General features: G+C 39.3%; 1 protein-coding gene across 1 annotated transcript; it reads left to right on the top strand.

Annotated features, from left to right (window-relative positions):
* Window positions 1-671: 671 nt before the first annotated feature.
* On the top strand, window positions 672-3,316 carry LOC148100244 (G2/M phase-specific E3 ubiquitin-protein ligase-like). Its single transcript, XM_087848732.1, has 7 exons — window positions 672-751; window positions 1,004-1,056; window positions 2,118-2,157; window positions 2,266-2,333; window positions 2,467-2,553; window positions 2,634-2,947; window positions 3,282-3,316. The coding sequence occupies exons 4-7, from the start codon at window positions 2,320-2,322 to the stop codon at window positions 3,314-3,316; spliced, it is 450 nt and encodes a 149-aa protein (XP_087704858.1). The 5' UTR covers window positions 672-751; window positions 1,004-1,056; window positions 2,118-2,157; window positions 2,266-2,319.
* The last annotated feature ends 10,969 nt before the right edge of the window (window positions 3,317-14,285 follow it).

A 14,285-nucleotide genomic window follows, 5' to 3' on the forward strand; every position in this document is an offset into this window, starting at 1 on the left:
TGCTTATACTGTATTCTCGTGTACGTTTAGTAATGGAGAGTGCTTATAACCCCGTTTTGATGTTAAACGTTTTTCATTCAACCAGAACAAACATGTCCGTCATACAAGCAGTTCATGGAGTACAAAAGATCAAAATCCATAGAGCGTCAGGCCTTCAGCTGTGGAGCAAAATTAAAACTCAAGCAACAGAGTAAACCTGTCAAGGTAAGCCATCACAGGTAACTTTATAAATGAGGATTTGGCAATTATTCTTAAAGTGATCTGGCTTTTATTATTTCTTTCTAGATCAATATAGGTTTAATGGTGTCACAACAAACGGACTTAAAACCGCTAAGAGGGAAAACACTGCCCTTATTTATTAGCCCTGAAATTACAGCCCCTGACCTCCTGAAGCAGGCTGTAGAAAAAAATGAGAACATTCAACAAGGACTTGGTGGAGGGACCATATGTCCTTTTGTATCCCGACTGCACAGAGGTGATAAATGTGCCTGGGACAGAAAGGCCATTCCGATTGGCAGACTACAAAGAGGAAATAGGAAAGAACTACAACAGGATTTCTCTTTTCATTTGCCTAGAGAGCCACTTCAAACAAGGTTCGTTAATTTTATATTTTGATGTGTTTACATATACAGCAACTAATAATGTGTTTATTTTCTCAGCTCTGATTGCAGAGGATGGTACCTCAGACTCAGACCCTGAGATTGTGATTACATCAAGAAGCACAGCTGAGTTCAACCAGGCAGACACATTGGTGTGTACTTTTTTTCCCCCCTCCACCATGCCAGAGGCCTATGAGTGGCCCTGGCAGAGGTGCATGTCCTCTGAGTGCTCTATTTTTTTCTCTATAATGATCATAATTCTGTAACATCCATGGGTGGATTATTTTCATTGTGTGATTATATGTTCTTAAAATATATATAATTTTTTTTAAAGTATTGATGAACTATCTAAATACGATACGAAGTTGTTGAAAGCTTTGAAAAGTGCATATTTTTCATCTTAGGTTTTCAAACCACAAGACCAGAGTACCCCTAATGGTAGACATGCAGAGAAGGAGTAAGTTATTTCAGAGCTTGTTCTGCTATATATTAGAGTTGGGCAATACAATATTTTCATGTCACAATATTTCTTTGTTTTATTTCAGGGAATATTGATATACATCATGATATAAACCGCTAGATTTTTACATATTAAATATGCTATTGCTCATGGAAAATGGCCTGTATTTGTATAGCGCTTTACTAGTCCCTAAGGACCCCAAAGCGCTTTACACATTCAGTCATCCACCCATTCACACACACATTCATACACTGGTGATGGCAGCTACATTGTAGCCACAGCCACGCTGGGGCGCACAGAGGCGAGGCTGCCACTGGCGCCACCAGTAGGCAACGGGTGAAGTGTCTTGCCCAAGGACACAACAACCGAGACTGTCCGAGCTGGGGCTCGAACCGGCAACCTTCCAATTACAAGATGAACTTAAAATTTCACATAAGTAAGTTGTGAAATCCTCAGAAGCTTGTTTTGATTTAAATATTTATTTCCTGTCATAAGTTCAGACAGACAGATGTATTAACATATTACATCCGTTTCGGATAACTAAAAAAAGGTACATGTTAAAAACTAAATAAAAAGTCAGGGATAAAGATTTCCAGTTTCAAAAGACAACAAACACCAGATCACTCAAATTCTTGGTCAATTACATTTAAAAACAAAAAAGAATGATTCTAAAAATAAATCTTAGTTTACAGTAAGTTATACATGAGAACAGACGTAAAATTGACAAAGTTTTTGTCAATATCATATGAATAAGCTAAGAAATAAAAGCAAATTCTCCTAATCTCTCCTTGTATATTTATTTTAATGGTTGGTTTAGATGTAAATGGTGCCCAAACATCTCCGCGTGTGGCACTGCTTCCATTGCTTTCTGCTGCTACTGCTTTCCATTGAGAAAAAAGTATACTGCAATACATATTGTTGTTATTTTATTGCCCCGCCCTAATATAAATATTTATTGGTTTCATAGCCTTTTTATAATGTTGGTATCATAAATAATATTAAACGGTATGAGCTACTTATCTGGACATTTTAATTCCAATACTCGTATTCTGTTTCAGACATGCTCCAGGACCTTCATCTACCATACAGCCAAGTCAGGTATTTGGGCAATTTCTGTCAGCATGAGGTTTTTTGCAATTGTTGAAATAATACAATGCTATGTATGTTTATGTACAGTATGCAATTTTTGTTGTTGTTGTTTTTCAGATTGTAATATCTGATACAGAGGATCTTGATCACCAAAACGAAACAAATCCAGTCATGAGTCCCTATACGTAAATATAAATGTGTCTTATACGTAATTTTAAACCTGTAACTACAGTACACGTTTGGGTTTGTGAAATGGGTAAAGATAGTTATAGGGTGAATAGAAGTTAGTCTAATCTTGGAATTATAATTTCTCAACAGTAAATATGCAGACCTGTGTGCCCCCTGCATTGAGGACGAGGATGAAGAGCTGGTTGAAGTTGCTTCACCGATTGACTACAAAGCACTGTAAAATATCAAATACTACTTAAAATAACAACGCTAAATTGTATAGTCTTGCATTCTGTCTTTCATTTTTGTGATTACAGGGAAGACGTTAACATTACTCTACCTGACATCATTGCAAACTTATCCAGTGCTATTCATCATGGAAGTGTCAGCAGATTCAACATCTCAAGAGCAAATGTCTGGGATGGAGCAGTCAGGGGTTTCAGGCGGTTGTCATACTCTGAAACCACTGACATGCTGGTTAAATTTACTGATGGTGCTGGCATTCTAGAAGAAGGACTTGATGCAGGTGGCCCAAAACGAGAGTTTTTGAGTCTGCTAATGAAACACATGAAAGATCGTCCCATTTTTGATGGACCAGAAGGACATCGATTCCTCGTCTACAATGCAAAGGGTATGCAATGATCAGATGTTTGATAAACTTAATTTAAAGGCTTTTTTGGACTTGTAAATCAATTTGTTTTGATGTCTTTTCCTGTCAGAAGAGCTGGTACATTATCTTGCAGGCCAGACTTCAGTAAAAGCAACAGTTGCCTCAGTAACAGATGATGACATAGGGAAAGCTTTACAAGAGGTGAGGACAGCGCAGGATTTGAATGCAGGATAGAACTATAGCTTCTTCATCTGTATGAAATTAAAATATTCTTTCTTTGTGTAGGGAAAAAACAGGAATGAAAATCAGACATGTAAGCTTACATCGTGTATGTCCATTTTTATGGGTTTTTCAGATCGACAGTGCTGGTTCAGTGGATGTCCTGCGTGACTGTGTCATAAAACACAGTACTATGCTACAGGTGGCTGGTTGTCTAAGGCATGTTTCCACAGTTGAGGAAAAGAAAGACATTGTGTCTGACTATCTCTGGTGGTATATAATTGCTCGAAACTCATCTGTAATTGAGAGGTGAGACTACTATAGAAGAGACTATAGAATTATTGTTATGACGGTGTTGTGCATAATTTCCGACTGAAATGTTTTACATTCTCCAAGGTTTCCAGAGTTCAAAGTTTGTCCATAGTTTGTGCATGTATTATGAACTGGTAAATTACATAAAGTTCTCCTCATTCTTTAGATTTAAAGATGGTCTTTCAGCACTTCATTTCCTGAGTGCACTCCAGCAACTTTGCTTTCCCCGGTCCTGTGTCACATGGAAAAGAAACTCACAGCTCTTGAACTTGAGAGACTTTTCAAACCTGACTTCAGCCCATCTGGAAGTAACAGGAGACGTCTGGAAAGTCAAACTGTGGGCTACTGGTCAGACTATCTGCTTGACTGTGAAGGTGTATACCAGTATTTCTTTTAGTACTCATTACAAGACAATGTGTTGAGTTCACATATACATATATAATTTTTTACATGCATTTTTATTTTTTGCAGAATCACAAACTGCTGTGTCAGTGGGCGATGTTCTGATGTTTGCAACTGGGCTAACATCACTGCCACCTTCTGGATTAGATCCACTACCAAGCCTACAGTTCCTGGATGACTCTTTATTCCCGATGGCAAATACATGCTTAAACTTATTGAAACTACCAATGATAACCTCATATTCCGTGTTTAAATCCAACATGGATTTTGTTTCTAGGATGTCTGGCCTTGTAGTTCAAACCTGCTGTTGATTTGTTTCTCAAGTTTTTAAGTCAAGATTTTTTTTTAAAGATGTTATGAATAGGAGAAGGTGGGACATGCTGGTGGTGCAGCACAAATCCATTATAGTTTACCAGGGTTATTGTAGTTTTATTAGATAACCCAGTCACTTACAGCTGCTTCTTCTTGGCATTACATTGTAAATTCTGTAGTTTTTTTGCTACGGGACTTATCCAGAAATCAGTTGTGTATTTGAGCATGGTTTTTTTTATTCTAAAATGTAGGTACATATGTTCAAAGGAGATTTAAAATACAATGGCTTGACTTGATTTGTTCAAAGGTTTGACAGTGCTACTAAAAGTAAAGGCATTTAAAAGTGTTCTACTCTTAAAAGTTGTAATAAACACACAATACAGTGCATGATTTGATTTTGATTTGATTTATTATTGATCTAAATGTTCAGGACTGTATCTCAACTTCCATCAGCTAAACAAGGACCAGAATTAGCAAGACATTGCAGTAAGAATGTGCTTTTACAAACACAAACTTAAACTTTTGGCATCTTCAGCCAACTCATGTAGCCTAGTCCAAAAATACAGGATATGCGCTAGGTTTTGGTAAAAACGACAAAAAGCCAGGTTTTTTTTTTTTTTTTTTTTAGAAATGTGCAATTTCTAATAACTTCATGTAAAGTTCAGTGGCAGAATCCCAGCAGACTGGCTTTTGAAAATGATTTTGCTCCATTACAAAATTCAGATACTCCTGTATGTTTGAGTCCCCACATACAACTACTGACAGCCTAGACTCAGGAAAAGCGTCCAGTTCAGATTGTTGAATCAGGAATCCACAGTCCCTGGAGCCGTATCTGTGGTCAATGGAAGACAATTGCACTAATATAGGTTTACACATAAAGTAAAAAAAAAAAAATTTGTTTAGAAATAGAACATTTGAGTAATGTGCAAAAGTTAATTTATTTTAGTAATTCAAATTAAATGTGAAATTAGCGATATTGACTCATTACATACAAAGTGAGGTATTTCAAGTATTTGTTATAATGTTAATGATTAATCAATCAATCTTTATTTATAAAGCACTTTTCATACAGAAATGTAGCACAAAGTGCTTTACATGGTTTATTCTGGCTTTGAAGTTGGGGTTTTCTTATGTTCCAAATCATAATCATCATAATTACTAAATGGGCTAAAAATGTCTAGTTTGGCATATAATGAGTATTTAATATCGGTTTTACTTTTTAAGTTGAATTACTGAAATAATAATAATAATAATAATAATAATGGATTGCATTTATATAGCGCTTTTCGAGGCCCTCAAAGCGCTTTACAATTAGCCACAAAACCTTGCGTGAAACTCCATCAATGCACCCTGAAATGGCCAAACCGAATGGTTTGAGCTTGTCATAACCATCAGCATGCCACATGTAGTTGGGTCCCAGCGAATGATAGGTTCTCCTAATGAATCTTCTGCGTGTTCTCATCTGGCATCCATGAGGATTAAGCTCCCGGAGTATTTTCATCACATCATCCCTCTTCACTTTAAGATGATGCTTTTGTTTAAGTACCTGCCACATTGTTCGATACCCAAACAATCGCCCAGGTCCTTGAAGCTCCGCTCTGATTGCGTTAATGATCGTTGTTCTGGAGTGAAAATGTTTTCTTCGGTAAAGTCCAGCATTATTGAGTTTACTTTTAAGACTCCTTATACTCATCTTTACACCATGCAAACTTAACATCATGTCCACGATAACACTATATGAGTGATCTTCGTTGAAATATTTAATGCAGTACTGTAGGTTGTCTGACCCTTCAGCCTGGTCTGTGTGCTGCAAAAGCTCCAGAGACCGTCCACAGGAAGCACAAAAAGGGGTGAAGAGGCTGAAGCTAACGCCACAAAACGGACAAAACATTTTCCAGTTCTCTATGTAGTGCAGCGAGCACCGTCAGGGTAATGAGGAAGCGCTGTGAGGAGTGAGTTTCTCGACATTTGTTGACATCCCGAATCACTTTTCTGAGCTACAAATATGGAGTAAGCCTAATCGTTGTGCCACTTCCGGTATTTCAGACAATCTCTTTCCGTCAAGGATTTTTAATTTGTTGCCGTTTTTTAATTTGTTGTGGATTTTTAATTTGTTGCGGTTTTTTAATTTGTTGCGGTTTTTGTTGCGTTTTTTTAATTTGTTGTGGATTTTTAATTTGTTGTGGTTTTTTAATTTGTTGCGGTTTTTTAATTTGTTGCGGATTTTTAATTTGTTGCGGTTTTTTAATTTGTTGCGGTTTTTTAATTTGTTGCGTTTTTTTAATTTGTTGTGGATTTTTAATTTGTTGTGGTTTTTTAATTTGTTGTGGATTTTTTAATTTGTTGCGGATTTTTAATTTGTTGCGGTTTTTTAATTTGTTGTGGATTTTTAATTTGTTGCGGTTTTTTAATTTGTTGTGGATTTTTAATTTGTTGTGGATTTTTAATTTGTTGCGGTTTTTTAATTTGTTGTGGATTTTTAATTTGTTGCGGTTTTTTAATTTGTTGCGGTTTTTTAGTTTGTTGCAGTTTTTTAATTTGTTGTGGATTTTTAATTTGTTGCGGATTTTTAATTTGTTGCGGTTTTTTAATTTGTTGTGGATTTTTAATTTGTTGCGGTTTTTTAATTTGTTGTGGATTTTTAATTTGTTGCAGTTTTTTTAATTTGTTGTGGATTTTTAATTTGTTGCATTTTTTTAATTTGTTGTGGATTTTTAATTTGTTGCGGATTTTTAATTTGTTGCGCTTTGCACTTCCCAGCCACCATATATTTGGTGTCATAATGACATCGTACATTATACTCTTTCATAACTGCCACAGTTTCAGTGCAGATCAAACAGACACACTTCCCCTTGAATTCTTTGAAGAAATATTCACTCTCCCACCGTGTCTGAAATTTTCTGCACTCACTTTTCTACCTTTCGCTTCTTTGGTTCTGCCATGTTAAGTAACTGGTAGTGATGTGCGGATCGATCCTGAAATATCGATTCCTCCGATACCAGTCATTTATGTTCTAGAATCGATTCTCACATTAAAATATCGATATTTTAGTAATTTAGGGTAAATTTGTAGTTTATCATCAACAGGAACACAGTGGAAAGAAACTATAACATTCGGATTTTCTACAGTCAAAGGAACTACTTCTCCTTCCGCCTTTCATAGTTATGGGCGAAATACGGCTGTATAAATGTCTCGCAGCCGCTGGCGTGCGCACTCACAACAATGGCTGAGTGTAATTGGAGTCATGTGTGACGTATTTTACCTCCACAAACAGCTGAGACGTGGCTTGTGATACATGTGGCAAAAAAAGTGAGGTGTTGTGGACATACTTGCCAACCTTGAGACCTCAGAATTACGGAGACATTCAAAAGGGCTGTGTGTGTGTGGGGGGGGGGGGGATAAATACATTTTACAGGGTTTATTTATCGGATAAAATACGTTAAATGTCACCGTTATTATTGGCCGGCCTGGAAACAGCGGGAGTGTCCAAATTCAGAGGCTGCTTCCACCTGAGGACCCGCCCTTCGCGGTCTAAAGAAAGACGGGTGGTACGTCACAAGCTCCCTCGGTGGAGTGAAACTCTGCCATCTGCTCCTTGCTATCTAAAATATAACCGGGCGCTGACGTAAACTCTCGACCGTCTCACACTTTGTTTAATTAGTTTTCTGTTTGACGTTTATTCAGCTGTGTGAAAACCCCGGAGGAACCCTCCCGAGGGATTAATAAAGTTAAATTTAATTTAATCTAATCTAATAACTCAGCCAAACCAATTTACTCACGGACAAATAAAACACAGAAAAAGCCCAACAATAACATTTTGAAGTTATCAAAGTGACTTATATATCATGTTTAAACCGAGTAATGAAAGACCGCGGGGGTTTGAAGACGATGCGTCGGTCGTCTCAGATATTTGAAGTTTACACAGCTACATTCTCACCTGAAAATATGTTAAAAGTTTTTTTGCGACCCAGGAAGAGAAATAAGAGTAATATTAAAACTAAGTAGCTGCCGCCATTGTTGGAAACTGGAATTGGCTGAATTCTGTGATATGGTTTTTTAATTTTGTGTCCGGGTGGAAAATCGGGAGAATGGTGGCTCCGAGAGATTTTCGGGAGGGGCACTGAAATTCTGGATTCTCCCAGAAAAATCGGGAGGGTTGGCATGTATGGTTGTGGCAACATCACTAACGTCGTCAAACACCTCAGAGTAAATCATATCACAAAATATGACTAGCGTATGTTGAGACGAACTGAAGAGGAGGACAGGGACAGGTGCTGCTAGGGCGAGACAGACGTCTCTCAGAGTCCTTTAGTGCTGCAGGCAGGCAAGGTGTTCAAATAGCCGCAACTTCAGTTTTTTTTATTTCTATATGATGAACTCTGCATTATTAAGTGATAAGAACAAGTAATCTGATGTCCTGTAATCATTATGACCCTATAATTTGAGATACAATAAATAAAATAAGTTTTTGTACAAAGTATCGGTATCGGATCAGTATCGTCGATACCACCCTGAATATTACTTGGTATCGGATCGGAAAGGAAATCAGTGGTATCGCACATCACTAGTGGCCATACTTGCCAACCTTGAGACCTCAGAATTAGGGAGACATTCAAAATACATTTTACAGTGTTTATTTATCGGGTAAAATACGTTAAATGTCACCGTTATTATTGGCCAACCCGGAAACAGTGGGGGTGTCCAAATTCAGAGGCTGCTTCCACCTGAGGACCCGGCCTGTCACTACCCGATCCGTACCGGAAACCCGATCCGTACCCCGCATGCGCGAAAGGTGTCTACTTCCGGTCGTAGCATTTTACGATAGTTACAGGTCAGAGTATCGGTTAAGATGTTAAGAACAGTGTTGGGTAAGTTACTTTAAAATAGTAACTTAGTTACATTACTAGTTACTTCATTCAAAAGTAACTCAGTTACTTCAAGTTACTCGTTACTTTCAAAGTAACTAGTTACTAGGGAAAGTAACTTTGGTTTTACTCAGAATTCTCTTGTTAATGTGTTGCTTCCATAACTTTGCCAGTCTTCTAGCTTGCTTACTTGCCACAAGTGCACTGTGCCACCTACCAATAGAAAGGAAAAGATAATGTGCATATTTCCACGAGAGAAATCCCACGCCTGGACCATCATTGACCGCTGCCATGATTCTAGCCTACGTCACAGCGTCATGTGCGCCTTTTACATCCAACACAAAAACTGCAGTCGTGGTCCTTTGATTGTACTCAGAACTCGGAAATTCTGCCTTCTAAATAGGAAGATGTAGGTAACACCAGACTGCAGATGAGCTGCATACAGGGCTGGACTGGGACAAAAAATCGGCCTGGGCATTTTGACTAGAGACCGGCCCACCATTATAGGAAAAATCATAAAGCCTTTGAATGAAAACAAACGCTGTTGTGACAGTGATGTACACTGTCTTGATGGTATATATGCATCAATCTATCAATCGTTTGTTGTAAGATTCAGATAATTATTTTTTAAAAGCTAGACATTTTAAATGAGAATAAGAAAGAAAAGTATTTCTTTGTGCCCACTCTCCCTGTTAATGCCCTACCTGCCCCCCCCTGGCAAAACTTTGCTAGATCCGCACCTGCACAGTTACCAGCTGTTAGCTACCTAAAAAAGGATCCTGGGGTTATCTGTCTCTCAGAAACAGTTCATAACTTCCCTTCAACTCATTCATGTCACCTAAAAGGTAAACCTGTTTCTCCATCACCTGTTCAGCTCTGATGATTCAGTAAGGACATCTCCTGGTTTCATCTTCATGTTTCCCTCTCACCAGATAACCAAACCGACATCATGACCAGCAGCTTTTTTGCAGCTGTGGCTCCAGCAAACATCAGCTGATACTAGAAATTAATATTAAATAAATTCTAACAACTGCTGATCAAGCTTAAACGTGCTGCTGTTGTTTAACGCGACATTGGCTGGTTTCCTCTTTCTGGCGCAAAGTGGGCGATAAACAAACAAGAGAGCCGATCAGCTGATCATTGATCAGTTTTCATGATTGAAGTAGAAACGGGAGAGGGAGGGGGGAGAATGAGAGAAGAGTCAGCTGTGCAGCAAAGACACAGAATAACTCCAGCTTTGTGCCTTTTTCATTGTAGCTGAATTACGGGACAAACTGTTCCTTTTCACCTCAATAAGAAACGCGTAATATTTTATCTGAATACCAGACGGGACGGTTGGCAACTCTAATAACTTATGAACAAAATAAAGTTCAACATCATTAACTTCATAGCACCCACCCAGCTGTATAGAAACTCCGTCATGCTACCTAGTACGCAGTACGCAAAAAGTCAGAATAACGAAAATAAACTCCACCTAAACTTGGTTTATATCTGACCCAGATAGACTGCAGGTCATAACTTCTTACCTGAAGTTCAGTTCACACTTGGACCGGCGGCCGCCTCGGGTCTCTTTTCCTTCTGCGTCCCCTTTCCCTCATCCACCTGCTGGCCTCCACCACTTGCTAATGTTACAGAATCTGTGGAAGCTCCGCGATAGCCACCACACGAAGTAACGAGTAACGACCCTATCTAAATCCCAGTAACGACTAACGCGTTCCTGATTTTGGCATAATAACTAGTTACCGTGCTCGTTACCAGTGGCGGTCCTAGCCTGTTTGGCGCCCTGGGCGGCCCCCCCCCCCCATCCCCCCCCCCCCCCCAACACACACACACACACACACACAGACAAAGCATATTAAGGATTGTACATTAACATAAAGCTGTTGTACACACACACATATGAAGGGAGAGAGAGTATGCATAGTATGCACATGGTCACCAAACAGCCATCATAATTCCTCATACAATGAGAACAGGACAAATCAACAATTAACAATGACTAATTAATATTAAAATCTGTAACATAATGTATTGTTTGGAGTTTAGTCTGTTACTGTTACTATTTTTACCATTTCTTCTTGGACCAACTGTAACCCACATCATTTCCTTAGGGATTAATAAAGTATTCTGATTCTGATTGTTTCAGGATGACCTGCCATTATCCTGTGACACATCTGCTTACCTGCATCTTTTGCTCGTTTCTCTTCCTCTTCTTTTCTCTTTTTTTCTAAACTGAGCACCTGATGGCTTTGAGCTTTTCTTGTCCATCTTCCATTGGTTTTAATTTTGCACTCATCCCACCCAACGCCCATCCCTCCACAACATGATCTAACACACCTACACCTTAGTTCACAGATTCACTTTGTCTAGGGTTTATTTCTGAGATTTCACACAACCCAGGATTCAAATCATGAATACATAATGGGCTTGGATTTACAACATTATAAATGAAATGTGCTCAATTTGGAAGCAGCAGGCCCCACTCCCCTTTCGACGGCTTGTGTGTGAGATTTTAAATCATCAAACTGTAAATTATAAATTGTTATTGATCCCTTTAAACCGAGTCCTAAAGTGTATATTTATTTTCTTACTCTTTTTATGTATATTGTTTGTTTACTTCCACTGCTGTAACTGAAGCTTCGTCGTCTCGTCTCTCTATATACTGTACTGTATGTAGCGGAGATGACAATAAAGTCAAAAGTTTACTTTGACTTCATCAGCGAGCAGGCGCACCGAGGGCTCTCTCGCTCACTTTTCGTGTATAGAATTTCGAAAAAAACATCGGTGCAAATTATAAGTCTGTATCATGATGTCTGGTGTTTTCGTGTTTGTTGTTTTGTTTTTATTTTGTTTTATTTTGCGAGTTGGTTATTAGACGCTGCTCCAGCCAGCCAGAGAATCCCCCGCCGCCCCGCCCTCTCCTCCCTGCGCCGCAAGCAGCAGGCGCACCTCGCAAACGGAGGGCGTCCTTACTCCCAGCAAATGGGCGATAGAAAACCGATTGGTGCCTATGCCATTCCCAATATGCGCTAAAGAAGGGAAAAAGATAAAGAAGGGGAAAAAAAAAAACCAAATGCAGTATACAAGCCCAAACTCTGTGGATTAAGACTTGGAGCAATAACTCCATGGCTGACTTTGGGGCAGCATGAGTACGAGCATTTTTTTTTCTTTTTTTTTCTGCCCGTGATGCCGCCCCCCACCACGATGCCGCCCGGGGCAACCGCCCGTGTCGCCCGTATCTAAAACCGCTACTGCTCGTTACCACAATAATAACGTAGTTACTGTAACGCGTTACTTAATAACGCGTTAGTCCCAACACTGGTTAAGAATAATAAGTATATCTTAAAATGTTTGCAATAATGAAGCATTTCAGTACAATGTAGACAAAAACGAAAAATAAAAAGATAGTTGCGGATCGGGACTCCCCGATCCTTACTGCGCATGTGCAAAGTCGGACCGTACAAATCGGGTCTACCCGATCCTTACCGCGCATATGCAGATGTTTTCTTCTTCTTCTGTTCGTTTAATGGCAGTGTACTCCCCAGTGTACGAGGATACTGCCACCTGCTGACCGAGCGAATGAACCCCATTGTAAAATGAATTGGCGTCATTACAAACGTGTGTTAAATTTGATTTAGTGATAGTCGAGTGTGTTTATGCTTGTCTGTGAGGAGAGGATTGACTGGAATAGTGATGATGATGTCCGCTATCACTGTCAATTGTCAGTAAACACTTAATCTGGCTGATGAATCTTCACGTGACACATTGCTAAATCAATATTATTAAGTCTGTAATTAGGCGCCATTCTTCTTATTTTACGGCGCTGTTGTTCAATCGGGGAAGGCTTTCTGTTGAGGAGAAAAGCATGACTTTGTTTGTGTACGGATTATCCATTGTTTAAATGTCCCGGGGAGTCGAAAAGGAGGCAGAGCTGTTGAGAAATGCTAGGAGCTAACTGGGCGCTAACCGTATCATTCAAATATATTGAATGTCGCAATGTTGGCAAAGAGAGGAAGTGACGTAAGATTTGCGCATGCGGGGTACCGATCGGGTTTCCGGTACGGATCGGGTAGTGACACGGCCTTCGCGGTCTAAAGAAAGCTGGGTAGTACGTCACGAGCTCCCTCGGTGGAGTGAAACTCTGCCGTCTGCTCCTTGCTATCTAAAATATAACCGGGCGCTGACGTAAACTCTCGACCGTCTCACACTTTGTTTAATTAGTTTTCTGTTTGACGTTTATTCAGCTGTGTGAAAACCCCGGAGGAACCCTCCCGAGGGATTAATAAAGTTAAATTTAATTTAATCTAATCTAATAACTCAGCCAAACCAATTTACTCACGGACAAATAAAACACAGAAAAAGCCCAACAATAACATTTTGAAGTTATCAAAGTGACTTATATATCATGTTTAACCCGAGTAATGAAAGACCGCGGGGGTTTGAAGACGATGCGTCGGTCGTCTCAGATATTTGAAGTTTACACAGCTACATTCTCACCTGAAAATATGTTAAAAGTTTTTTTGCGACCCAGAAAGAGAAATAAGAGTAATATTAAAACTAAGTAGCTGCCGCCATTGGTGGAAACTGGAAATGGTTTTTCAATTTTGTTGTCCGGGTGGAAAATCGGGAGAAATTTGGGAGAATGGTGGCTCCGGGAGATTTTCGGGGGGGGGCACTGAAATTCGGGATTCTCCTGGAAAAATCAGCAGGGTTGGCATGTATGGTTGTGGCAACATCACTAACCTTGTCAAACACCTCAGAGTAAATCATATCACAGAATATGACGAGCGTATGTTGAGACGAACTGAAGAGGAGGACAGGGACAGGTGCTGCTAGGGCGAGACAGACGTCTCTCACGGAGTCCTTTAGTGCTGCAGGCAGGCAAGGTGTTCAAAATGCGCACAACTTCAGTTTTTTTTTATTTCTATATGATGAACTCTGCATTATTAAGTGATAAGAACAAGTAATCTGATGTCCTGTGATCATTATGATGCTATAATTTGAGATACAATAAATAAAATAAGTTTTTGTACAAAGTATCAGTATTGGATCAGTATTGTCGATACCACCCTGAATATTACTTGGTATCGGATCGGAAAGGAAATCAGTGGTATCGCACATCACTACAGGAAACCATTTGCATGCACACTCAGGGGCATAGGCAATTTAAAATCTACCCCCACTTTGGACTGTGGGAGGAAGGCAGAGTACACAGTGAGAACATGAAACTCTATACAGAAAGGCCCTGG

Source organism: Neolamprologus brichardi, chromosome 12 (assembly GCF_056152115.1).
Source record: "Neolamprologus brichardi isolate AB-2024 chromosome 12, ASM5615211v1, whole genome shotgun sequence".
In the NCBI taxonomy this organism is placed as follows: Eukaryota; Metazoa; Chordata; class Actinopteri; order Cichliformes; family Cichlidae; genus Neolamprologus; species Neolamprologus brichardi.